This window comes from Parus major, chromosome 1, assembly GCF_001522545.3.
Source record: "Parus major isolate Abel chromosome 1, Parus_major1.1, whole genome shotgun sequence".
NCBI classification, from domain to species: Eukaryota; Metazoa; Chordata; class Aves; order Passeriformes; family Paridae; genus Parus; species Parus major.
The window spans coordinates 30,543,024-30,569,095 of record NC_031768.1 but is presented as its reverse complement, the minus strand read 5'-3'; the positions used below and the strand labels follow the sequence as shown (position 1 = coordinate 30,569,095).

Sequence of the window (26,072 nt, the reverse complement as noted above, 5' to 3'; positions counted from 1 at the left end):
ATCTTAATTCTGATTACATGTTGCTAAAATTCAAGTTTTATTAGTGACTGAAAAGAAGAAAAAGAAAAGATGGAATGATGGCAGTGGTCAGCAAGGGGAGACCAACAGATGTCATATTGTAATGGAGATAGCACTCTGTATCCATATATCCTGCTTTTTCTAGTATGCAGAAAAGATAATAAGGAGGAGGATGCCAGATATACTGAATTCTTTCCTCTACAAACCCTGTAAACCAGTTATGCTCAAGTGAAATATCTTCTACTGAGTAGTGGGTACAGTTTCCTTTGCCACAGGTAAGCAAACTTAGTGAGAAACAGCTCTATAACCAGTGTCTAAAAGTTATCATGAATACTTTTACAAATATTATAGGTTTCTTTGTTATGCAAACCACATGATTTTAGGTCATAACAATAGAGTTTAATTTAAAATACTCTTATTTTTTAAAAAAACACAAATTGTATTTTCAGGTTTGCCTATGTAAAAATATTGTGGTAAGAGGTAATTTAAATATATGTAAAAAAACCAAGTGTAATATTGTTCATGGTTGCAATTAAGTGTCACAAATGCAAACAAAAGATAAATAGAAAAAAAAGAAATATAGAAAGTGATAAGTAGATTTTTTTTTGTCTTAGTCTCTTTCCCATCAAAATATAACTAAGCAACGACAAGAAAATCACAAGTAACCCACAAGTAATCATGAGGAAATAGATACTCCCACAAAGTGTGTAACACATTTCAGACTGGGCATATACAACAGTAATTCCTGGGTATTGAAAAGATTAAGATGTATTACAGATTAGAGTGTTTACAACCAAAAGTAAAGAACAGTAAAAACTCTGAGCTCATTATCGGCCTTAATATTCAGTCATGAGCTGAAGGTTTTTAGAATATACTATTGGGGCAGTGCATATAATTGCCAACCAACAAACACTGTTCCAGTCCTCTTGGGCTATTGCTATAGACATTGCCAACAAGCAAGTTTATTGTCAAATATAACATCTTCTTTTCAAACTTCAGAAAACTTAATTTATTTTTTTTTTCTTTCAGTTTCTGATTTAGAGCAGATATAGGGGGATTAACATTACAGTGGTCCTCTCTGAATATACTCGCTTGATTTTTTTTTCTTAACCATCAAAAATTATGCAGCAATTAATTGCAGTCAGAAGTCACTTCTGATGACAGAAGTCTGTATGTCATCATCATTGACAAAAGTTCCTTCGGCTCCATGATCCCCTTGAATTTTTGCATAAAAAATTAAGGTTTTCATTTCCAAAACATTTCTTAAGGAAAGTCTAACCCTAATAAAAAGACTATTACTTTATCAGAGTACTCAAGAAAAAGCAAGTTTATTACATCTTGATATTTATAATCTCATATTCCCTTATTCCTCTCTGCGTAAGAGGAGAATTTTTAAATCCAAATTGCTTAAGAATCTTCTGCTTTTACTTTTTACATGAGCACCTCTTTACTGACTTCTTTACTATGTTACATGGAAAAGCATCATTATTGTAACTAAATAATTACATCTTATTATATGGGCCTCCACACAGCATATCTACTCCCCAAAATAACTCCTTTTATCTGTACTAAGTTTATCTAATATCTGCTTTTCATCTTTTAGATGATTGGGTATTAGTTTTATAGACCAAGATCACATATCTCAAACTCTTTTGTGATCATCTTCTAGAAAAAAACAAAAATCAATATGACAGTATGATTGCAAGACTACAAATCTCTTTCATCTTCCAGGATAATGAAATTATCATCTTCTCTCATCTGGGAAAAGTGTACAATATGCCTTTTAATAACTGCATAATGTGGCAATAGTTAATATCATTATGTCTGCTCCTACAGTATTTATCACTTGCAAGCAGTCCCATTAACACTGGTGATTGGTGATATGACTTCTGTGCCTGTCTGCCAAATAAGGAATGAAGAACCAGGACCTCCAAATTAAAATCAGTTTACCTGTACTGAAAAATATTGTTACTCTTGTGGAAGAAAATCCTGAAATTTATTTTGCACATATATATTTATACTTTAATTTTTTTAAAACATTATTCATGAAACTATTTTTAGAGGCTTTGTAAAGCCACCTGTTCCTTAAAACAAACACAGTTGCTTTATTTCAGTATTAGGAGCACTCGTATAGGTTATGTTGTCTTTAAATACTACTCAGATATGTATGTTAATGTTGAGCAGTCAGGCAATCACAAAAAAATATATAAAGGAATATATGTGCAAGTTTATGCTTAACCCATTATTGTGACCAACATGCCTTTGCCTGCAAAAATAAACCAGAGACCTAATAAATTCTTTTATGAAGATAGCAAAAAGGATTAATCTAGGTCTGTATTCTGAAAGCACTTTGAGGACACTTCCTAGTCTCTTTAACAGTCAATCCAGATCATTTGACAGATTAGATTTTATTGCATAAAAATGTTGTAACACATTTGGTTTGTAAGGCAAGCTTTGGACACCTATCACTTAAGAAAATCGGACGGAAAAGGTCTTTCCCACCAGGTGTGCAACACAAACTGCAGGGCACCTCCTTTTCACTTCACTGGAGGAAGGACTCTGGTACAATAAATACACACAGAAAGATGGAATAATAAGAGAAAGGTACTGTCCAATTTACTTCTGATACCACATCCTCCATAGAATGAGGACATGACTGTATGGATCATCTCCCATCAGAGACTGTCTGCTGAAATAGCACCTGGAGAGAAGGAAGGGCATTAACACTGATTCCAACACTACTCTCTCATTATACATGTATACTGCATATATACACACATTAGCTGTGGAAGAAGCCTCTCCAGTTTCCAGCAGTTGTTTCTACAATACCTTTTTCAATCCCTGGTGACTTGTCTTAAAGTGGTTGTAAAATGACATTTCCCCTCTAGGAGGACTCTCCTGGAAGAGTTGTACACTACTTAAAAGGAACTTACATCTAGATCATATTTCATCAATTCCCCAAATATATATTTTAAAAGTCTTAATTCTTTGATTCTGCTGATTATTACACCCAAATATTTGCAGTAATATTCTTGCTTTTACCCTCAGGCAATATTTTATATTTGTTATTTCGTTCTGGTCTCAATGAATTTTCTAAATCTTTCTAGAGTTAGCTGAGAGGGAAATCATAATTTATAGATATTTCATACATTTCTACTATTCCATCTTATTCTTGATTGACACTCTAAGTTCTTGACATAAAATTTATCAAGAATGTTAATATTGTGGACATTAAAGCAAATATCTAAATCAAATGTAAATCACTTATACAAAGCAGATATTTCCAGATTCAGATCTCTGCTCTATTTTACAAGAGCCTTTTCTAACAGACTGATTCATTCATCCCTTTATCACTACACTCCACAAACCTGATAAATTCTTCTCATTTAAGCTTTTAAAATGTAGCACAGACTGCCAACATTTCAGTTATTATTGCATGGGTTTTTTTAATGAAAACAGTCCCAAAACCGTTAGCATAAACAAGTAACTAAGTAGTGTTCAAGGGAATTGAGCAACCTGGTCTAGTGGAAGGTTAGAACTAGATGGTCTTTAATGTCCTTTCCAACCCAAACCATTCTAGGATTCCAGGAGCCTGTAAGTCTGAAACAACCTCAGTTCTTCCCATGTAGCAAAAAATAAAAGTATAACGAGGACTTGGATGAAGAAAAAAGTTATGAATGTATTAGTTATTATATATGAATTATATCTCTTGAATTCTCAAAAATGGAAAATAACCGAGCAGAAAAAAAATTGAGTTCATTGCCATGCAAAAGATAAATAGATTCAATTAAGAAAAACTTAGCTTAAAACAGTATGAAAATTTTAAACAAACCTGGCTCACTTACTTCATTTTTAGTCTTCAAACTCATTGTACCCTAGAAATGTGCAAAACCCACATAAGGCCAACCAGGATAAAAAAAAAAAACCCAAATCAAACCAAAATAACAAAATACCAAGCAAAAATCCTCCACAAAACCAGGAGGAAAAAAAAGAAAAGAAAAAAAGGAACATTAAGCAAGATAGGATCTGAATTCCTAATCCAGCTTGTAGAAGATTAGTCTTCATTTGTTATTTAGCCAGAAGTTTACTACTTAGAATGGAATTTTATCACCCTGAAAAGGGAGTAATGCAAATAGAGAAAGTACCATGATTGTTAGTATCAGTGTGATGACTACACGGATTGTTTCCTCTTTTCCTTGTAAGTATCAAAAATAGAAGAAAGTGTTATGGTAATTAAAACTAGATCAAACTGTTCCAAATGACACAATGTTTCTTTCAACAAATTGAAGAGCTACACTGTACTCAGATGCAGGAGGAGTAGACAGCTCTATCAGAGGAATGAAGACTCACTGTACTTGCTATCAAGGATTGGCAGTAGCTAAAAAATAACTCTCTTGCACAGCTTTGTTTTTCTTCCTAAGGGCACCAGAACCAGCTGGCTGACCCAAGGAAACTTGATGCATATTATTTTGACCCATTTTTAATACTTAGAGGAGCCTTTGATAGCAAAGATTAGTGAAGTGCCAAAGGTAATAATCTCAGTGAATAAATTAAACTTGGAAGCACACAGCCACCTCAAAAGCAAGTCATGAACTAAGACTTCTTCCCCCTTCAACCAGCAATATTTTTTTAATGTATGCTGCCATCAGTCTATCAAAAAACATGTGATGCAACAAGCATGCAACCAAATAGGAAACTAAACTGAGACTGAAACTGCCAGGAGTGACTCCATATTGTGGAAGCTCCAATCCACTAATTGTTAAAAAGAGAGCTGCACCTGCTTATCCTCAGGATTATGAGTACTTGAATATTTATAGAATGCATTTACATTTCTTGTAAAAACACGGGCATATATAGAGTAAAAACTACTCTGAAAACTAGAAGAAAGACCAGATAGTTGAGTTTTTATGTAAGAAAGATGAAAATATTTACATCGACACTTTGTACAAAACAGTGACAAGTTGAGATTTTCTGTAGCATTATTTCCATTGCTGTTTTAAGAATTTTTGACTACGGTATCTCAGTACAAGTAATTGCTGTTGACTATATAGTTCGATACAATTCAATAAAACAAAATAAAAGGAGTATCATCATAAAATTGTGATCCTGAATCTTCTTGTAACTTTTCTTACATGAATGTAATTCCATGGAATTCAATTGATGTTTTGACAAGAAGTATCAGAGTTCATGCTTTCATTTTTATTTCCCCACCCAGTGTCTGGAACTTAAATGTAATGGAACCTCCTAGCCTCCCAGGGATTAGTCGAGAGACCCATCAAGAGATCAGTGATGTCATGATATTTTTAATGTAGAGCTTAACTGATGTGAATTTGTACAACTCTGATGTTGAAGCTCCCGCAGTTCTCTAAATAAACATTATTTTATCGTAAGAATAAACATTCTTTCAAAAACCTTTAAAACTCTCTCATAGTCAGTATAAGCCTTTTTTTCCCTAAGATTGTCAACTTCTAAATTTTATTTTAAAAGGAAATGTAGTTTTCATCAAATACTTCTCAATAAACTTTGCCTCAATTTTCCCTGAAAGACAGAAGATAGCCATGGTAACTGCAGTTTTGAAACTAAAAACTGTAAACATCTCCAGGGAGGAGGAGCCTAATTTTAAGGTTATTCAAAAGTAAGAGCAGTGCTGCTTGTGTTATTCCTGTGCTGTTTGAGTTGGCAATGGCAATGGACTAGAGTCTACTGAAGAGCCCTGAAACTGATGGATATTTAAGAGATGCTGGAATCCCCAATGGTAAAGTCACAAAATGGAAGTCCAGTCATTTTGAGTGCAAGAGATGGGGCCTGGATATTAGATCAATCCATAACTCCTGCATCTGGCTGTATGGGAAGGAAATACGTGGGATTGGATAATCCATTGGAAGGTTTTGAAGGTACATACTCCTCTGGGATCCTGGCTTCAGACTGTCAGTTGTTTACATAAGGAGAATCTAGTCTGTGTTGGATTGGAAAGCTACTAGGTAGGGTGGCTACAACAACCCCTGGGTTTCAGTGTGGCTCAGCCAATATCACAGACCTACCTGTGGAGTGAACCACTGAAGCAGGCCACTAAAGCCTGCTAGGGATTGATGACATTCAGCACTGGCTCAGGGAGCTGGATCTAGGGACAACAAAAGGACTTGCTCCAGCAAGAGCAGCCCAGCAAGCCCAACAGTCTCCGTGCTTTGTCACCACAGCCAGGGGAGGACAATAATTAAAACCTATTGTTTCCACAGGAGTCCAAACTGCTTCTGCAGTCAGAGGAATGGGAGGGATGGAGAGGTTCTTTTCCTGGCTAGTAAAGAAAAAGCCAGACTGATGGATCAAGCCTCCTGGTATCACTATTTTGGTGCCCATTCAATGTCAATTCAACCTGACAATGTTGGCACTTCCTAATTTCAGGCATTATTTCATTCTGCACCAAGACAGTAAATCAGTACAACTAGTCCAGCCACAGGTATAAAAAGGATAGTATATACCCACTTCCTCAAACCAACAACAAAACCAAACCAGTCACTACTCACAGCTATTGCTTCCATTATATACTAACAAGATATTGATTCTAATGATAGTATTTTTCTTATGTGGCCAATTTTCTGCTTTTCACTTGCCATTGCCAGAAAAATAGATTGGCTCTAAGAAGCAGCTTAATTTCTCTCCATGAAGGCAGAGATGTCTTCTCCAGGGCCCTCGTCCTTACTTATGAGAGAACAAAATATTAATAGTTTACCAGTTAAACGAGACATCTCATTCTCAGACCTGTGCTATAATCACATTACTCTGCTTCTTTTAGCTCACTCTTTTACATATCCAAAATAATACCCAAAACTGTAATATTTTATCCTCAATACATCCATGAAGTAGAGAAGTATTGTTGTCTCAAAGATAAGAAAACTATGTAAGACATCAAGACTACATAGATAAATTAATGCATGAAGCAAGACAGGGACCATTCTCTGGTGCTGTGGCCAAATCAGGTGAAATAGTTCCTACATGTTTTTAAACTCTCTTCTTGCAAAATTAAAACATAAATTAGAATAGAAAAATTGTCATACTACCATTTGGGAGCCATCCATAGCACTCCAAGTAGTACATGGGAAAATGTGGGTTGGTACAGGCAAAAATCATTCCACAGGGGGCAGAGAACTAGTAGGCTATAGAGCACTTATATAAATGACAAGTCACCTGGATTTTCACCATAGATTAAGTCAGGTATTAGTATAAGTGAAGAGAGATGAGCATCTTCAGGAAAGTGACCCATCTCATCCTAAACCAGGCTATTCCAGAGGGTGGTTAATCTCACTGTCTCATTCTGTTGGCTATACAGGCAACCTACACAACTGATTTAGACAGCATGTGTAACAGCTGAACAGACTATATTTAGTGGCATGAATAGTCTCTGAACACACAGGAGATTTACAGCAGTGTAAACCAAATCTTTGTTGTTTATCTGACTAATTAGCCTTAGTACTATACTGCATTTCACCCCAATTAGCTGCAGGAAGCACAATACAAAAACATATACTTGCCTATCAAAGCACTCAATCCCCAGCTGTGTTTTGGTGATATCCAGTTCTGACTCTAACTGAGCTGCTCTGTTTCTGAGGTAAAATCGTGATGCTGCACCGCACTGTGAAGTCCATACACATTAATTAGATAGCAACTGTAGTTCTCCAAGCATGTAGCCATATGCAATTATTCAAAATTAAAAGGGCAGCTACCATGCAATTGAGATTAAGAACATTTTTTTTGAGCAAAATATAACACTATGAAGAAGAGTCTATTAGGGTTTAACTGAGAAAGCCAGAGCAGTTTTTTGGTATCTTCTGCTATTAATGTAGTCAAGGTACACTGGCCATTTGAAAATGCAGCTAGATATAAAACCACTTCTGTTTAAATACACTTGGACAGAATGAGAAAAATTGCAACACACTCCTGGTCATTTACTCACAGATTACTCTCTACTAAAGCAAGCTGTTCCTTGAGAAACTGAATTTCAGAGTCTTTCTCTTGCTTTGCTCTCTGTGACTGAAATTTATTCTCACAATTGGACACAAGCAAAGATTCCAGGTTTTTCATAGATGCTTTTTCATTTCCCAGTTATTTTCTTAGCAGCTCTGTTTCAGAATGGTTTGACTCACACTTGCTCTGCAGATAAACAAAGATTTTAAAGTTTCAGGTGCATGTCTATCAAGCTTACTGGTATTCTGTTGGGGTAATCTTAAAAAAAAAAAAAAGATTGAATAAAAAAGGAAGTCTGGCATCAATGACAAAATTTGTTTTCACTCCAAGATGTGTGATTAGTTTTATATTTTCCCAGTCAAAAACCTCTGTCAGATTTAGAAAATCATCCAATGTGTATATCTTAATAGAAATGTATTTGGTACAAATAACAAAATGCTATGAAATATATGGATCAATGGATTCAGTAGACAGAATCATTAACAAAGAGGAAGGAAGTTTCACATTTTGTTGAGGCAAAAAGCTATTGATTAACGGTTTGCACACAGGAAATAACAGGTGGTACTACAAACCAGTACCAGCATCACCAGCAGAGTGAGATTACACTTATTTTATTTACAGGAGGATGAAGAATAAATGGGGGGGAAAGGGAAAATTAATAAAATAAAATTAAAAATAAAGATTAAATATCTATATATCTTTGAGGAACCTAAGAAAAGAATACCCAAAAAACCTAGTATATTCCACTGCAGAGGGAATGATGGACATACCTGAGACATAGCTACACACACACATGAAAAAAATAATTTCAGAGACTGAGAATCAGGAAAATCAGTATTGGGTCAGCTACAGAGACAAAGAAAACTTTCTGTTTTAATCTTAACATAAGTAAGCTGGATGCTATTTTCCCTTCATCTCTTCATATATGCATTATTGTCTGATTAACTGAATCTGTTTGGGGTGCTGCAACACTTTAATCTGTATTTTACTCAAGCCTAGTTTACATTAAGCACAATAATGCTCAGCCAAAGGTCATGGGAAATCTATGAACTGCGACATCTTAATAAACTCTCCACCTCTCCAGCACATTTCTCAGAAATTTCAGAGGATAACCATTTGTGTGTTCAAAGGAGGAAGCTACTGGAAGAACTCAGATCATAGGCCAACAGAAGGGAGGGGGGAAAAAGGAAAAAAGCAAGAAAAAAGTATTTGTCATCTATCAAAAAAAGTCAATATTTTTTCTTGCACCAAACTAAACTGAAAGGTTTCTTCATTGTGAAAGATCCCATTTTCTCTGAACTGTCACTCAGAAATCTAGTTCCTTTGCAGAGGAACAGTTTTAATATTCTACATTGGTATTTCAGAACAAAATAATACTGAAAACTGTAGACCGAAGAAGATCTAAGAAAATAAACAGTATTAGAAACATTGAAAGAACAATATAATTCAGAATCAGGTTTAGTTTCTGCTTCTGAATATAAATATGCTACAATCTAATAATGTGGATTCTGCACTGGAATACTGTGTAAAGAGCCTTATCTAAAGGCTATACAAGGCTAATGAAAGACTACTGGTTGAAAAATACAGAAAAATTAGTGAAAATTTCCCAACTTCTGACTTTTCTCCAACTCTCCAGCTGCATTTCTGCAGTTTTCTTTCCTGAAACTGTTGCTGTTCTCCACAGTCCCAGCAATCCCCTTCACAGAAGGATCTAGGGAGGCTTAGCCATATAAGATCTCATAAAAGTTTCAGATAAATGTCATATGCTGGAACCCTTCCCTATCAAAAGAATCATAGAGGATTTCACAAGGATACAAAAGACATCACACACATTTGGCTGGAATGCATAAGCAACTGGCAAACAGCAGCTTTACCCACTGTGCTTTCAAAATGCATAGAGGTTTAAAGAGACTGCTGGAAGCCTATAAAGAACAAGAAATTATGTCAGTTGGAGCAGAGGATGGCCAGGTCAGTAACAGAATCATACTGAAAATACCTGAATAATTGGAGTATGAATGAACAACTTTTCAAAGTTTATCCAAACTGAATTTTAAAAAATGTGTGTATCACACATTAATTTTGTAGTTTTTGTAAAAATCAAGGTCAACAAAAACTGATTTCTAAGGGAAATTAAGAAAAGATTAAATTTTTAAAGATTAAATTGACTATTCTTAAAATAGTCAATCATTTTCAAGTCCACGGCAAGTTTCATCGCTAATAAACAGCTCCAGCTATTCTGCTTACCTAGTGACTAGATGTAAAATCCAATATATCTTTCTTGAAAACAACAATAATTCTAAGCCTTGACTTTTGAGTGTTCATCATAAAGCCCTGCAAAGCAGTGAAGCAGTGTTCTTTTAAAAGAGTGTTCAACTCATACCCTTTGAGGAGTAGGCCCCTGAGAAATGCCAAATTAAACATTTAAAAATTGAAAAAGTGATCATTCATGATCCTAAAATATATTTGGATCCCTTAAGTATAACATTAACATAAACTTATTTTTCTAGTATATTTCACATACACTTTCTACCTTCTTTGCTGTGGAAATTAAATGCTAATTTAATCATTCTTTGGTTGCATCTAGTTTAACACGAAGTTCTGGTATAGATGTGATATTTGCAAGTACAGAGACTCTCTCCTAATGTATGTTTTTAAGGCTCTCTGCCCATTTTCACTTGAGAGCTGCTTAAGGCAGAAATAGGAGACTTGTATGCCTTTTCTGTTGTTAAATGCTACAGTTAAGCAATATAAAACTCTACTAAAAAAAAAAGAATTAAAACAGCTTCCAAAATCCTACAAAATAGCTCTATATAATTGTGGCAAATTTTAAGAGGCTGCATTAATTTATTCTACAGTAAACTTCAAAGTTATTTCTTTAAATAACTCCTGTATATAAGAACTAGAGGAATTCTTGCTTCTGACAGCAAAATTAGCCACTGGCATTTTAAACTCTATTCCTGGAATTCTACTCCTTTTGCAGAGTTAATAAGGTTGAAAATTCTGCCATGGGCCACATTTTATTTTCAGATGAGATTCTCTTATTTTAGCAATAAAATTTGGTTTTGTATGTAGATGATATGTGAATGCTGAGATTCATATCTGAGAGTCATATTTATACTCCTGTCACCTGTAAATTCAGGCATGACTAAGATGAGAGAGTTACATTAAAGTGGAGTCCACAAGGCAGCAGCAGCAGGTCTGACTAAAAGCATTAAGAATTTTGTACATTTAAAATTAACATAACCTAGGTTTTTCCTTTTTGAAAAATGCCTGTACTTTGCCCAGTGATATTCCTGGTCAGCAACTTTCAACTCCTTAAGTTTCAGTGAGTGGCAGAATGAATGTGGGAGGTTAACAGAGCAAAGTGAGAGGTAAGGCATTATGATTTGCCTGAAGGATTTACTAGAAATTACATCTAAAGAGATTATTTTATTGGAGCACATCACATTAATTCTAGCTCTGTCTCACCAAAAAAAAAAAAAAAAAAAAAAAAAAGCACACAGAGCACTACTGAGCACATTAAGATTTTTGAATACAAACTTCTGTTTTTTAGATATGTATCTTGCATGTAACTATATGAATTGGAATATGGCATTTGGAATTCTGACCCAATATATTGACATAGGGCTCATGAGGAGGCCTGTTTATTCCTATACTTAATAGAAGGCACGTGGAAAGGAATTGGAAGGATGAAATGTCTGCTGGTTTCAAGCTTCTTGAATAAACTAGAACCATGTACTAGTTTTATTATATCTTAAAGGAATGACAAAATCTGCCACACCACCCTCCTGTGCTGTTTTGTCATTGCTGTGTTCTCATCTACTTTATGAACAGATACAGTTTGGTTCCTCTGGAGTATCTAATGTTCTTGAGTAGCCCTCAGCAGCTTATGTGATATTAGGAAGTAGAGATGATCTGCAACAAAAATTGGAGAGCCCCCAAACCATGTTTATATGCTCACAACGTATTTCCAAAACCAAGGTATGAATTTTTCTGTAAGTTCTTCAGATTTTCAAGTGAGAAGAGGCTCTTTGGGACTTCTAAAGCGGTGAAAAGAAGGCTAAGAAGCTCAAAGCAAGAAGAGCAGGGACAGGAACATGACAGGTGACAAAGTACTTGCTATGATTAAGGTATGCTGTGAAGTTGTGTACGACTTTATGCTTTCAGTGATTCCAAACCATGAGAGCATTTAAATTTTTTGTTTTCCTTGAATTTTCTTTTTTTTAAAAGATTTTTTTCCCAAGTGTGACTAGTCGAATTCTAATATTATTATATAAAGTAAAATGCATACAGTTCATGGTGGAAAATCTCCCTGATATAGAAGTGGCATTAAACATTGTTAAAAATATTACCAGACCATTTCAAGGGTGAACTGTGGAAAGAATGATCTCTTGCTCTGTCTGTGTTTCCAGGGACTTTATTTTTCCTTTCCAACTGTGGCTCTCAGACTGCACTGATCGGTGCCAGTCTAACAGGAAAAGCCTGTTTCTGCTTCATGGTATTTTGTTTCTCAACTTTCTCCTTGTTCACAGGCTTTGTGATAATTCTCCAAGAGCTCACAGCTCTCTCTCCTAATGCATAAAGCTTGTTTGTTTAATAATTTACAGTAAGCTCCAAAATATAAGGATACTTATCGATCTACAGATATGGCATTGGATATATCCTTTCCACTGAAAATTTTGCAATTTAGTGAAAACATTGAGAAACTTCTCAAGAACCAGAGTTTTGTTAAAGATGAATACGTTTTAATGATCAATAAATATCTGTTAAGAATGGCTAGGTTAACATTAGACATACAAGGTATAGCAATATAGTGCAGTAATATTTCTTTTTATTTTAATCCCATAAAGCAATAAAGACAAAATAGCTCCAAGGCTTGGTATTATTCCCTGTCTGATTTTTGAAGTTTAATAAACACACATGTGCATGTATAAATACACACACACACACACACATATATATAAAACCACACCACACATATATATAAAACCACAACAAAATATTCTACATTAATTTGTACTGCAAAAACAGCCATGAAAATGTCTTCAAACTACTAAAACCAAATTAAGGGAATGCAACTAAGTTTTGGTTAGGAAGCAAATTCTTCTATGGAGATATCTAAAAGTTTCATTTTTACTTAAAACCCAACAGTTTTAATTTTTATACTGACTTTAGACTTCAGCACATGCTTCAGCCCAAAAAGATCTCTGTTTGAATCCTGGGTTTTCATATCATCAAGCTCAGTTTGGTACTTTGCTAATTTTTTATATAGTACCAATGAAGTAAAGTTTTTTCCTAAAGGTTTAAGTATACTATTTGTACCTTAAAAAAAAAGAATTAGTATGTATCTAAGGTCTATGGATTTATTAACTAGTTTTTAAAGGCTAAGTGAAATGTAAATTATATATATTTTTATAAACCAAATTTTTCATTTTTTAAAAATTATAAATAATGCTAAATCTTCTTAGAAATAAGAAAAATGTCTGTAAAGGAATGTAGCAGTTATAAAGAAAAAACAGATGGTTTATTTAGCAGATAGTCATAAAAAACCAACCTGTCCCATTCAACAGGCAGAGCTCAATCAGTTCCATCTCTTTTTAAATTACAGTTTTTTAAAAGCTTATATTTTAAAAAGTAGAAGACAGATAAAAAATGAAGTAATTTAATTATTACAGAATTTCTTTCATGCTAATTAATCAAGTGGTTATCTCCCAATGAGGAGAAATAAAGGCACAAGTATTAGGAGATCACACACAGAACTTCTGAGAATTATTCCTTGAGAAAGTGAACAGAAGAAGGAAAAAGAACTGCAGAAAGGCTGTCTTGAACTGCACAGATCAGAAATTTCTTTTGTGCAAAATTACCAGGAGAACTTAGCTACAAGAACTGGGGGAAACTGTGGTAGTGTGGGGAATGCTTTATGGAGAAACCCCTATTCCTGTTGCAAAAAGGCTTTGAGTTATTGAGAAAGGTGTTCCGGAAGTTTTCCAGTAAACCCAAGCAAAGGAATTATAATACTTGAAATACTTGGAGTATCACCTAAATTAATGGAAGCGCCTGGAGGAACCAACACATATTCTAGAATCAATCCTACTAAAAAGTACTTCATCCTATGAGACTATGATTTTTTTTTTTTTCCAACTGCTTTTACAAGCATCCAGCTATTGCAAAGAAAACTGTGAATCTTCCAAAAGTAGCTGGGAGCAACAGGAAGCTGCATTTTGTACCAGCTGACATCATCCCTATAAACTCTGATTCCAAGAGAAGGTGAAGAAGTGATTCCCTGGTGAACCTTTGGCAGTCAAAGCCACTACCAACCTCACCTTTCCTAGGAGAGCACTGTTTGGGAGAAAAGTTATTTAGAATGCAAGTGGTCTCACCTAAGAATTAAGCACCTGATCTAAAGCCATTAGCTATACTACCTCTATAATGAAGTGAGAGAGGTAAAATTAATCACTTTAAAAACTCAGGTGGGATGAATCTTTTAGAGGACTTTTCTTCACTTAAAAGGGACCTTTAATGACTTAAAAGTTCTATATACCCGATATCAGGTACAGTTAGGTTGCTCCTTTAAAACTGAGTAGCACTTCTAGAGGAAGAGAAGGTCAACAGAGCAGTAAAGTGATCAAGTACTGGAAAACCTGAATGAAGGCAAGAACCTGAAGAAAAAGAAGAAAATCCACATCACCCACAGAAGTGATGAACATCAACAGGTATTAAGCTAAATTTCTAGCTGTCTGGAAAACATATCAGTGCAGGAGTATTGTGTGCGCATGAGATGACACTTGAAATATTTTAACTACTTTCACCAGGAACTGCACAGAGATAAATAACACAGCAGATAATATAAGGCTGTATTATAACCCACTATTTCAAGTACCTTTTATCCAAAAGCAGCTCTTGAGGAAACATAAATACAATAATTTTAATAAAGTTTAGAACCTCATTAAAATGTGTACTGTGTTGAATTATTAGCAAGTCAAATTCATAAGCTTTTAAATCCTCTAGACCAGTCACAGCACACTATAAGAAATACTTGCTGCTTCTTTTATAGTTCTTTTCCACGTAAGTGATAACTATAGCTGCCTTGTTGTTTTTACTTTAAGATTAGGGGGAAAACCAACTAATTAGCTGTTCCTCAAGACAAATATCCAAACCATTGCATAAGAATAGCTGGTCCTCTTTATACAAGTGAGCTGAGCAATAAGGGGAAAAATCTGAGTTTGAAACATGAACTTAAAAACTAGTCTTGGATTTAATTCAGATGAGGATCTACCAATTCTCAGTGCTATTTGAAAAAGGTACCATTTTTTCTTTCTAGTCAAGGGTCCCCTCTACAAATGTACCTGAATTTCTTGCTTAATATTAGAAAGATTCTCTTGTAATCTGTCATTCTCCTGAGCTAATGATTCTCTGTTCTTGCTAGTCTGAGTTCTTTGTTGGTTGTTGCAGCTGTTGATGCAAGCTGGAGATGGAGACTTTAGTAGATTCTCCAAGTAGCAAATAAAAACTTATTCAAGTATAACAATACTGCCCAACCAAATATAAATTATAGCTTTTCCAGTGTTTTTCAACTCACGAAACAAAGCTGTAACACATCCTGCGCATGATTCCATTTTTTATTTCCTGCATATGATTCCATTTTTTATTTAAAACTATAAGTTAATCAAAATTTTATAATGATCTTGAATTTTCATCCTTGCTTTGTGGAATGCTCCAACTCTGAAATAAGAATCTTGAAATCTGAAATAATTTTCTCCTGGAAAAGAAATGAAACGTTAAAATAAATCTCTAACCACTGCTGAGTATAAGTGTGAAGAAATTTAAAGAATATTATATCTCTTTTTATTCAGCTAACTGAATAAATTACCTATTTAATGCAAAATGGATTATGATTTTCCAAGTTTCATCATATACTGTTTAGTATACTGAAAGTTCTTTTCTTTTTTTTTTTAATTTGGCAAATAAAGGAACAAATGTTATCTTTTTGCGGAATATAATAATTTTATTTGAATTTTTTAATCCTCTGTTTCTAAATATAGCATTTGATTCAAAGTCACAAACCTAAATTATACTTCTGCTTATTGTGTAGGTTAACATAGCTCTTCTACAGTGAATAAACTGGTGGTTTATTCTGGTCTGGTAGCTTTTAATTGATAAAAAAAGAACTCCATCACTAAGTATATTACTTTACTCCCTTTTCTTTGAACACAGATAGTAAGAGAAGCATAGCTTAGGAAATATCTTTTACTGGAGACACAAGAGAGGTGAGAGACAGCCATCTCTTCTCTAAAACGGATACAATTTTACAATTTGTCGTTTTAAAAATGCAAAGCAAATGCTTATGGCAAGATGCGCTGCAATAATTTTTCTTTTAGATTTTGTTAAAAATCACTGCAAATTCTTGCATTAAACCACATCAGTTTAAAAATAACTTGTTAAGTTCATCCTAAATCAACATCCATGCCACTTAAGCAGAAGTTAAAAATGAAGTTTCATATCTAGTAACTAAGCAGCTTCATTATATAGATTGAAATCACATTGGGCAATAAACCTTATGATAAAAAGAACATAATTCAGATGTTCTTTAGTGATAAGCAAGGCAATATTATTTAGTATTCTCCATCTTTAACATCACAGGACCCCAAGGAAGAAGTGAGACTAATTTTTATGTGTCCTGGGCTGACTTTATATTTATATAAATAAATATATTATAAATATAAATATATAAATATTTGGGGATACTGGTATCCCCAAATGGCCTGGTTTATGTTATATATTAAGTTCTGCACCTTTAAGATTAGCTTTGGGAGCTAAGGAAGTTGAAACTGCTGGAGGCTGATGGGAGTTTTTTCTCTTGACCAATAACTAACCATTTTTGAGATCTGACAGTAATTTTGACCATTGAAAAGTGAGATCAACCTGTGAACACCTACCTTAAGATGTAAGCCAGGGAATTTTTGAGTCTCTTTGGTTTCTGGCTTCTGAAGAGGTAACAGGGCTCTGGCTCGAACTCTTCCCCCCGCCCCACCAGGCCAGACAAGGCCGCGGAGGGTGGTGGGGGGAAAGTGGGGCCAGCCGGGCCCGGCCGGTTCCTGACTTGGTTTGCAGTTTCTGCCACTGAACTGAAACCTGACACCATGAACATCTGCAGCTTGAGCAAGACTTTAACTCTTTTACTACCCGGATTGGGCTTGCAGATTAATCCTTTTTTTCCCAGAGGGAGAGAGGAAGAGAGAGAGGGAGTGATCATCATGTAAAGAGACACCATAAAACCATCAAATACAGTGAAGAAAAGAATTACGTTTTGGAGAGGGAAGAGAAAATAAGGAGATGCTTTAACAAGCTGAAATATTTTTCTGTTAAAGCTATGGAGATGGACAGTAGTGTTCTGAAAAAAACTTTAATTCATGACAGTGTATTGGGAGGAATGGAGTGTTTCAAAGTGTGGATTTTGAGCAAATGGTGAAGTAGTAGTGATCCTGTGAGATGCTGGAACGGGGCAGGAAGTAATAGTCGAAGATTTGTGGCCTTTAAGAGGCAAAGAGAAAACTTCTGTTTCCAGAAAGGTTCACATAAACAGATGAAGGGAACTTTTGCCTTTGAATAACTCATCCTTAAAATGACATCCCTAGACTCATGACTCATACACACCTCAGAGTGATGTGAAATGGGAGGAGACAACTGATGACAGATTTCCGGGCAGCTGGCATCAGAGAAATAGAAAACTATGAAGAAAAATAGTTTTCTTGTGAAAAACTCCATAGATTATTAGAAGACTTTTTTTTCTCTACAAAGACTGGTGAAAGGATTATAGCAAGAATTGGGACTGTTTTAACCACCAAAATTTTTTTGTCTCTATGTTGTCCTGTGAACAAGGGAATGGTTGGGTAGTTGGGGAAAAAAAGGGTTTCTGGAGGATTTATTCTGGTTTCTTATTCTTGTAGTTTTTGTTAATAAACTTTCTTTGTTCCTTTTAAGTTTTAAGCCTGTTTTGCTCTTGTTCTAATCCATATCTCACAGCAAGAAATAAGTACGTTTTTTGGTTTTTTCTGCTACTGCTTTAAAACCATGACATTATGGCAAATAAAATACTTTTTTGGCTAATTTTCTCCACTTCAGGAGAGTAAGTAAAGTCTTGTCTCTCAGTAAGCGTAACTAATTCAAAATACCTAAACCGAGATGATTACCACAGGTCAAACCTACTGCTGTTGGAGTCAATGAGTTTTTATTGTTGCCCTTAAACTGGAACAGAAGTAGACCAGCATGTGGCACTGCTGTAGGTACCAATACAGCATAGATGTGATAACCTAACAGATCCTTTCCTTATTTATTTTTTGTGACCATTTGAATATTAGAACATACTTTAATTGCCAGGCTTTACTGAAAAGTAGAAATCCTCTCCCTTCTTCCACACAGTCTTGCAGAGATGACTTCTCCATACTAAGTTTTGCAATTGTTTCTTTCCAAGTACAGATCTCCTCTTGTTGTACAAGACTTTATATTGAAAAGTTATCTGGATGCAATCAGAAGCGTCTCAGTTTTTTTATTAATTCAAGCCTTTTGAAATTAAAATTCTTTTAATACACTTCTGAAGCATAAAAGAACAAGGCAAAAGCTCCCCTTCAAGAAAGCACTGAAGCATGCACCTTTTAAAAATATAGTAATAATAATCTATAAATTATATTTATAGAACTGGATTTTTCTTTAGCTCAGGGCCTTAAATTACATGGCTCAGAACAAATCTGTTTTTCAAGAGTAAATATTTAGATCATTAAAAATAACTTTCTTCAGTATTATAACAAAAGTTTAAACAGAATTACTATAGACAGAAGCAACATGTAGACTGGAGGATGTAATTACAGATGAAGTAAGAGACTGTTTTTCTGATATTACTGAGGAGGTAATAAACTGGGAGGAGTGGCTGATAGAGTACAGGGTTGTGCTGCCATCCAGGGGGACCCTCACCAGCTGCAGAAATGGGCTGAGGACAACCTCATAAAGTTCAATAAAGAGAATTCCTGAACCTAGGGAGGAACAATCCCTGGCAACAGTACACATTGGGGCCTACCCTGTTTGAGAGCAGCTTGGCAGGAAAGGTGGGGGTCCTGATGGGCATCATGTTGAACAAGAGCCACCAATGTGCCCTTGCTGTAAAGAAGGCAGGCAGTATCTTGCTCTGCATTAAGGAAAGTATCACCATCTACAGCTGCAGATTTGGGAGAACATATTCCTTGGCATTACAGGAATAATAATCCTTGTATCCATCTCCTTTACTCCCATAACATAAAAAAGGATATAAAGGATATATACTGCAATATACTATATAGCATGTTTTCCTGATTTCCACCATCAGTGGTGCTGAGAAGTGCTACCACTATCTTAGTGAATCACAAATATAACTGATATGCTCACACACTGCACACTAGTACCAGCACATGCTGTTCATGTTGTCAGCACATGCTGACAACACAGCATGTGTTGTCACTGAAACTTACACTTGCCAGAGCTCTGTCACATAATTTTAAAATGTAAAAACTTTTCAAAAATCAAAGAAAACAAAAGTTTTGCATGTGAAATGTTAAAACTTTCAGAAGTATATTTATTTGCATTCAATGCTTTTTCCTTCAACCCATAAAAAAAATGACAGTAGAATATGAAAATTAGCCTATTGATTTTTATTATAAAAATTGGATCTGTCACTCACCAGTTTTTTCATCTAAATGCATAATTTTCTCTTGGCTAAGTTGTATTTCAAGTGTTTTTCTCCACAAGGCTTCACTGAATCTCTGAAAGACTCAGTTCTGTCTTTTCATTCAATAAACTGGAAAAGCAGAAACATTAAACAGGAGAATTCAGACACTGATATATTTTTTTTTTCTTTTAGAAAGGTCACTAAAATTGCAAAAGATAGTAAAAATGGAGATTTTCCTGTCTGTTTTAGACTGTTTAGAATATTTTATTGATGTTAACTTTAATCTCAGTATATTAAGTTCTGAATAATCATGTAAAGGATCACAGAAAATTAAGAAGAATTCTTTGCAACAAATGATTGTAAAAAAGTAACAAAAAGAATTAAAATAAAAATCATTCCCTGAGGCATCCATTGGAATGCCTGACCTGTTTCAAATTATCTGTTCAAATGTAGTAATAATAATGATTCTCACACTGTTCAAGAAACTGAAAAAAATTATCAGCTTGGTTTGGAGGTATAAAGAAAAAGATCTTCCAGTAGAAGAAACTAGTTTTCAACAATTCAACAGTGCTCATAAGTCTGACAATTTATTACAGAGCAGCACTCACTGACATATGTTTATTCCCTAAAGGCTTTGATTGAGTCTAGTCCTACTATGCTTCTGAACATGGCTGGGAGCTGTAGTTGAGCAGCAGACCATAAGCCCTAAGCAAAGATTCAGTTTTATTTCTTCTTGTGGAAAGGCTCCAAGACTAAGGAATGGATCTTTAAAACTAATGACATGACATTCACTAGTTTATGCAAGTTTGCCTGTTTTTATTAAAAAAATAAAATTAAAAAATTAAAATAAAATTATTCATATGCTATTTACCAAAAACCCATCAATCCCTGTAGTTTCTAATAGAAAGCTTCTAACTCTAAATTAAGCAAATTTTACTTTGTCACTGAAGATGGTTTCCACCATATCATCATATCAATAGGACAAGTACATTTACATATAAATAAGCAATGAGGAAAACAACTTCATTCCAAAATGAAGGAATTCCATAAGCAGCTTTCATAAATTCCCTTCCCTTTGAGCCATATAAAAGTTACAGAAACAGTGAACTTAGGCTGATGTTACTAGTCAGATTAATGCAATTACATACTCTTAGTTACCTAAGAAAAGAATATTCAGCTTCCTGTCAACTCAGCTCAGTTTCAGAATCCAATAGTTTTCTTGTCAATCTTTTCATCTCAGTTTCCAGAGAATCAGTGGTGTCTTTCATTAGTGCCACTTTGGACATCTGTTCTAACTGTTCATATCTAACTATAAATATAATCAAACATTAACAGCTGAAGAAAAAAAAAAGAGCTGATTTATAGAATTTATTTCAATTTTTACTCTGTTTTTAGCAAAAACATTTTGCTGAAGAAGAAATGTCCAAGCATCTCATTTACTCAAGGCCTGACTCAGTTTACTGAAGATAGCTGGCAAAGACCTGAAATGTGACTTTCATTTCTTTTGAAGGTAAATCAATTTCCCATCTTTTAGATCTCTGGGAATATTTTAATTTCTTCATGTAAATTTTTGGTTGTTAATTATGCCCAAGGGCAAAAATGTTTGCCATTGATCAACATGAGAAGTTTTCAGTGCAAAATAACATAAAAGAAGACATTATTATGAGTGTAGGAAGGGAGAAATCACGGTTTGGGACCAAACATGACCAATAATGGCTTTAGGCCTCTATTAAGTTACACACCTATGCCAATAACCACGTAGAGAAATCACTGTAAAACCCTTGTATAAATGTAACCAAATTACCACCATGAGGCTTTCACATCTGTAGCTAAAAAAAGAACAGATTCAAAGCTTCTTGCACAGACTCCACAAAAGTCAGTTTGAAATCTTCAGTTTAAGAAACCTCTATCTTTTTATTGAAATGCTTACACTTAACATGCAAAGGACTGTGCTTTCTAAATTATTTGAATCACCTCTTTTAAAGTAAAAAGCTTCTGACCTCATTCCTCTCCTCCTTAACCAAATTTTTCAGTACTAATTTCTGTGTTACTATAATCAAAGGTCAGGTCTCTAAAGAGCAAGTCAATAGGCATCTGTATACAGTAGCTGTTTCAATACTAGTGCCATAAACTTCATGTTGATGTATCGCTCTCAAGGGGTACAAAAACAACTGAAGAAATAAGATGATGTACCTAAAACAAGGCTTTCTATACCCACTATATGTCATATGTAGGCTTGTGATTAAAGTTAATTAACTACTCAGAGCTAATTCAGATTACAGTCTGTTCTTCATATCAGATGCACTCCATTTAATAGTATAAACTGTGGAATTACATATACATTTTAAAGCTTAGCAGGATTTTAGAAGGCTGAGACTGAAAACTAAGATAAACTAGAATTTATAACCCTAACATAAACCCAAACACAAACCCTTATCCTCTAACCCAACTCTAAACCAAACCCTAACCTGTTGCAGCTGGGTCTGGGGGTCTCTCTGACTCCAGTTCTGCTGACAGCAAGCCCAGACAGACATCCCAGGAAAGGAACCGCCATCTGGGGGGTTCCAGGCAGTTTCCAGCCAGGGGTAACCCTTAGGAGTGTAGGTAGAGGCTTCAAGTGAACGGCTCTTTTAGAAGTGATTTCTGCTCTTGCAGTGATCAGCTCAGATCAGCCCAGTCAGCTCCATCCATGGGTTACCCCAACTGCACGTAGACAAGAGACAGGAGACCATGTGGCGCTCTGCTGGAGTTCTTTAATGCAGGCTTCAACGAAGGGGGCTGGTGATGATCTACCACTGCTCTGGGCAAAAGATGGGGTTTTTATAGGGAAGGGGAGAATTGGAAAAGCGTCAGTGGTCTGATACAGGGGTAAGACAACCAATAGTTAACAGGGAGATAACATGGGGTCCTGAAGCAGGAAGGGGTCCACAGCTTAATCACCATGACTAGGCGGTTTTGTCTTATCTTAGGGGGCAGATGTCCAAGGAGGGTGCCTGGCAGAGGATGGGGTTTCCTGCACACTAATGAAAACCTAACCCTAACTTAAACAGCCAAAACTAACCCTAACCCAAACCCTAAACCTAGCCCTAATCTAAGCCCTAACCCAAACCATAACCGTAACCCAAATGCTAACCCCAACCCAAACCCTGACCCTAACCCATAACCCCAAACGCTAACCCTGAACCGTAACACTGACCCTCACACCTTAACCCCCTAACTCTAACCCCAATCCAAACCCTAATCCCTAACCCAAACCATAACCCTATCCCCAATCCCAACACTAACACAAACCCTAAACCTGACCCCAAACCATAACCCTAACCTTAAACCAAACTCTAACCCACTAACCCTAAACTCAACCCTACCCCTAACCGTAACCCAACCCTAACTCCAAACCCTAACCCTAACCTCCTAACCCCAACCCTAAACCCAAACCCTAACCCTAACCCAGCTGCCAAAACATGTCCCCAAAGTCTTCGCTTCTCCGGGCTGAACAACCCCAGCTCCCTCAGCCTGTTTTTGCAGGAGAGGTGCTCCAGACCACTGTGATCATCTTCATGGCCTCCTCTGGACTTACTCCCACAGGTCCATGTCCTTGTGAGTTGGAGAGCCCAGAGCTGGACACAGTCCTCCAGCTGGTGCCTTACCAGAGCAGGGTAGAAGGGAAAGAGTCTTGGTAAATAAAACCCACTGCTCTCAGCCTGCTGTTTCCTGATACAAGTCAGGTTGGTCCTGCAGGATTAACCATTAACATCACCTGTATTACATTTACAATTCTATAAATAATTCTTTTCCCTTACATTGTGAACAGTAGTTTCAAGCTCTTCAACTCTCTGTTCCAAATGAACCTTTTCATAAACAAAGTTTCTTGGGAAATCTGTATCAAATAACAGCAACAACAAAATCACATATAGAACAAGTCTCAACTCAACACAGACTTGTGAAGCAATCCATTCTCAAGACCAGAACAGAAATTCTTAACAATTTTAATTACACTGTTAAGTAGTTTTCATGTTTAAATAACCTGTGGTGGGGGGATGAGGTGGGATGGGACAGAATCAAACCTGTAACTGCTCCCTGAGGCCAACATGTTCTACAGGCATCCTTTGGAAATCTGACAGTGCTGTATCCCTTTCTATCTCCATGTGTCTTAATACAGCTTGAACTGTGGCTTTAGGAGTCCTGGGACATTTTATAACTTCTTGACAAAGTGGGGAAATCTCCTCCTTTGCCTATTTTTGAAAACAGTAGAATAACAGAAACATGGAATAGATAATCAATATATTACTGGGTCCTGTGGCTGGTAATGTGGGGTGTCCCAGAAACTGTGGAATAGCGAAGAAGAAGTAATAACTTGTGCACACATTCTTTAATTCAGGAAAGCATTTTTAACTCAGGAAAGCACTTACAAACTTGTATTGAACTGACAGATACAAATCACAATTTTTTTTTTGTAAAAAAAAAATTTACAAACTTTTTCCCCCTATTTTTTAAACAAATACTTTGCATTCTTTTTTTTTTCATATGAAGCCAAAAATATTTTTTCTTGCATATTACCTTGTTATTTCAATTAATCACACAAATATAAATAAAATTGCCTGTTCATAAAGATTGAGAATTTTGTCTCTCTCAGCTGTTAAAACTTTGAAGTTGCCCTGAATTTCTGCCATGACGTTTATTTATTTTCCATGTTGACTCAAGTTCTTCACATTCTCTCAATATTTTCAAGACTTCTGAATCAGAAACCACTCCCTTAAAGAATATGGTGATATAGTATTAAAGTAGAAAAACAAACATGCTTGAAACAGTTTCTTATTATATGTGGTTTGAAAACTTCTATTACTGGCCCATTCCCAACTTATGCATGCTTCTGTTTACAATCAATTTGTTTTTCTTCATGGTAGTTATAGCTTTAGTAGTTTAACATGAGATATACTCTAAAAAATACATTCCTCCTCTTCCAAAGCGATTTCCCAAGCTCACCTGGATGGATGATTTTTTAATTTTTTTTTTTTTTTTAAATGCTGCCACACGTAGAGGTTCACTTAGGACTTGAGAATGTGTTTCTAAATTCCTTCAACAAATTCTCAGTCCCACATTTATAGCAGTCTCTGTCCTTTTCAAGTGACTTAATAAAGGCATCAAGCCTTGAAGGTGACTCCTTTCCTTTATTTCAGATTTTGTTTGTAATATAACCCGCATTAGCATAAATGAGAGAATGCATGCACTGAAATAAAACTTTTGTAATTATTGATATTTCAATGAAAAATGGATAAATATACTCTTCAAAATGAAGAATAAGTAGATATCTAATTAAAATAAATATACATATAATACTTAAAAGTAACTTCTGAATATCTCTATTTTCTCTTTTTTGTTATATTGCAAATCTGCCTGAATGTCCTTCTAATATAGATCTAATAAGAAAGAAAGGGACATAAAAGCTAAATGTTCATTAACTTGAAATAAACCTGTTCAAAACTAAGGGTAGATTTGTACTGGAATACTTAATGGATTTTTAAATATGATAGAAAGTAGGCCACCATTTTTGTTTAAGGTCCATGAAAGGTGAATTTTTGCAATGGAAATAAAGTAATGTGCAAGTAAGACTGTTGAAATCCAGACAATCATTTAAGAGCCTAAAACAGATTCTGAAGGTAAACTGCAATTCTGAAATTCAAAATTGCACAATAAATCCCATTTGTTTAAGAGTAAACCAGTGTAATTTTGAATCACTACAAATAATAATTTCTAGAAAGTGATTCCTACAATAGATTTTGGCATTCATACTAAAATGAATCATATCCTTGGAGTATCTCTGATGATAAAGACAGCCTAGATATCTATTACAGTCATCATTACTGTTGACATATCTATTAAATTAAGTGAATCCCATCCTAATACACTGCTCTCTCTGAAAGAGGTACCCAAGTTGTAGAGTTATGTGCATTTCCCTAGTCCTAGGGAACAGATCAGAGCAATCAAGTAATTGGCACCTTCAGTACCTCACTGAGCACTGAGGACACAAATTTACATGCAGAATTTACACACAGTATTTGCACAGTATTTACCAACCAGTGAAAGAGCACTTTTTGGAAAACATGGTAATATTTACATATCCTAAAATATACTACACTTGCCATATAGCAGTTAGAATTTACTGCTGTGACATATTTCACCACTGATTTGAAAAGAAATATGGAAGACCCAGAGAAACACAGGCCAGTAACTCTTGCCTCTGTACCTGTCAAGATCATGGAGCAGATCCCCCTGGAAAACAACCCATGGTGCATGGAAAATAAGGAGGTAATTAGTGGCAGTCAACATGATTTCACCATGGCAAATCATGCCTGACAAATTTGGTGGCCTTCTACAGGGGGCTTACAGCAGTGGTTTA

The 26,072-nt window shown here is 35.3% G+C and overlaps 2 protein-coding genes and 1 pseudogene across 2 annotated transcripts in view; all 3 read right to left on the bottom strand.

Annotated features, from left to right (window-relative positions):
- CRACDL (CRACD like) overlaps window positions 1–3,887 on the bottom strand; it is a 68,997-nt gene extending 65,110 nt beyond the window's left edge. The window contains exon 1 of the mRNA XM_033519604.1: window positions 3,851–3,887. Coding sequence (XP_033375495.1) covers window positions 3,851–3,887 — 37 coding nt within the window. The remainder of the gene's footprint in view (window positions 1–3,850) is intronic.
- Window positions 3,888–7,965: 4,078 nt separating this feature from the next.
- Window positions 7,966–15,588, bottom strand: LOC117245347 (annotated as a pseudogene).
- Window positions 15,589–15,646: 58 nt separating this feature from the next.
- Window positions 15,647–24,345, bottom strand: LOC107209291 (testis-specific gene 10 protein). The gene is given in 8 exon segments (XM_033518962.1): window positions 15,647–15,739; window positions 18,346–18,380; window positions 18,383–18,496; window positions 19,688–19,748; window positions 19,750–19,804; window positions 20,834–20,997; window positions 23,740–23,907; window positions 24,274–24,345. Coding segments are annotated over 8 exon segments (762 nt in total).
- Window positions 24,346–26,072: the final 1,727 nt, after the last annotated feature.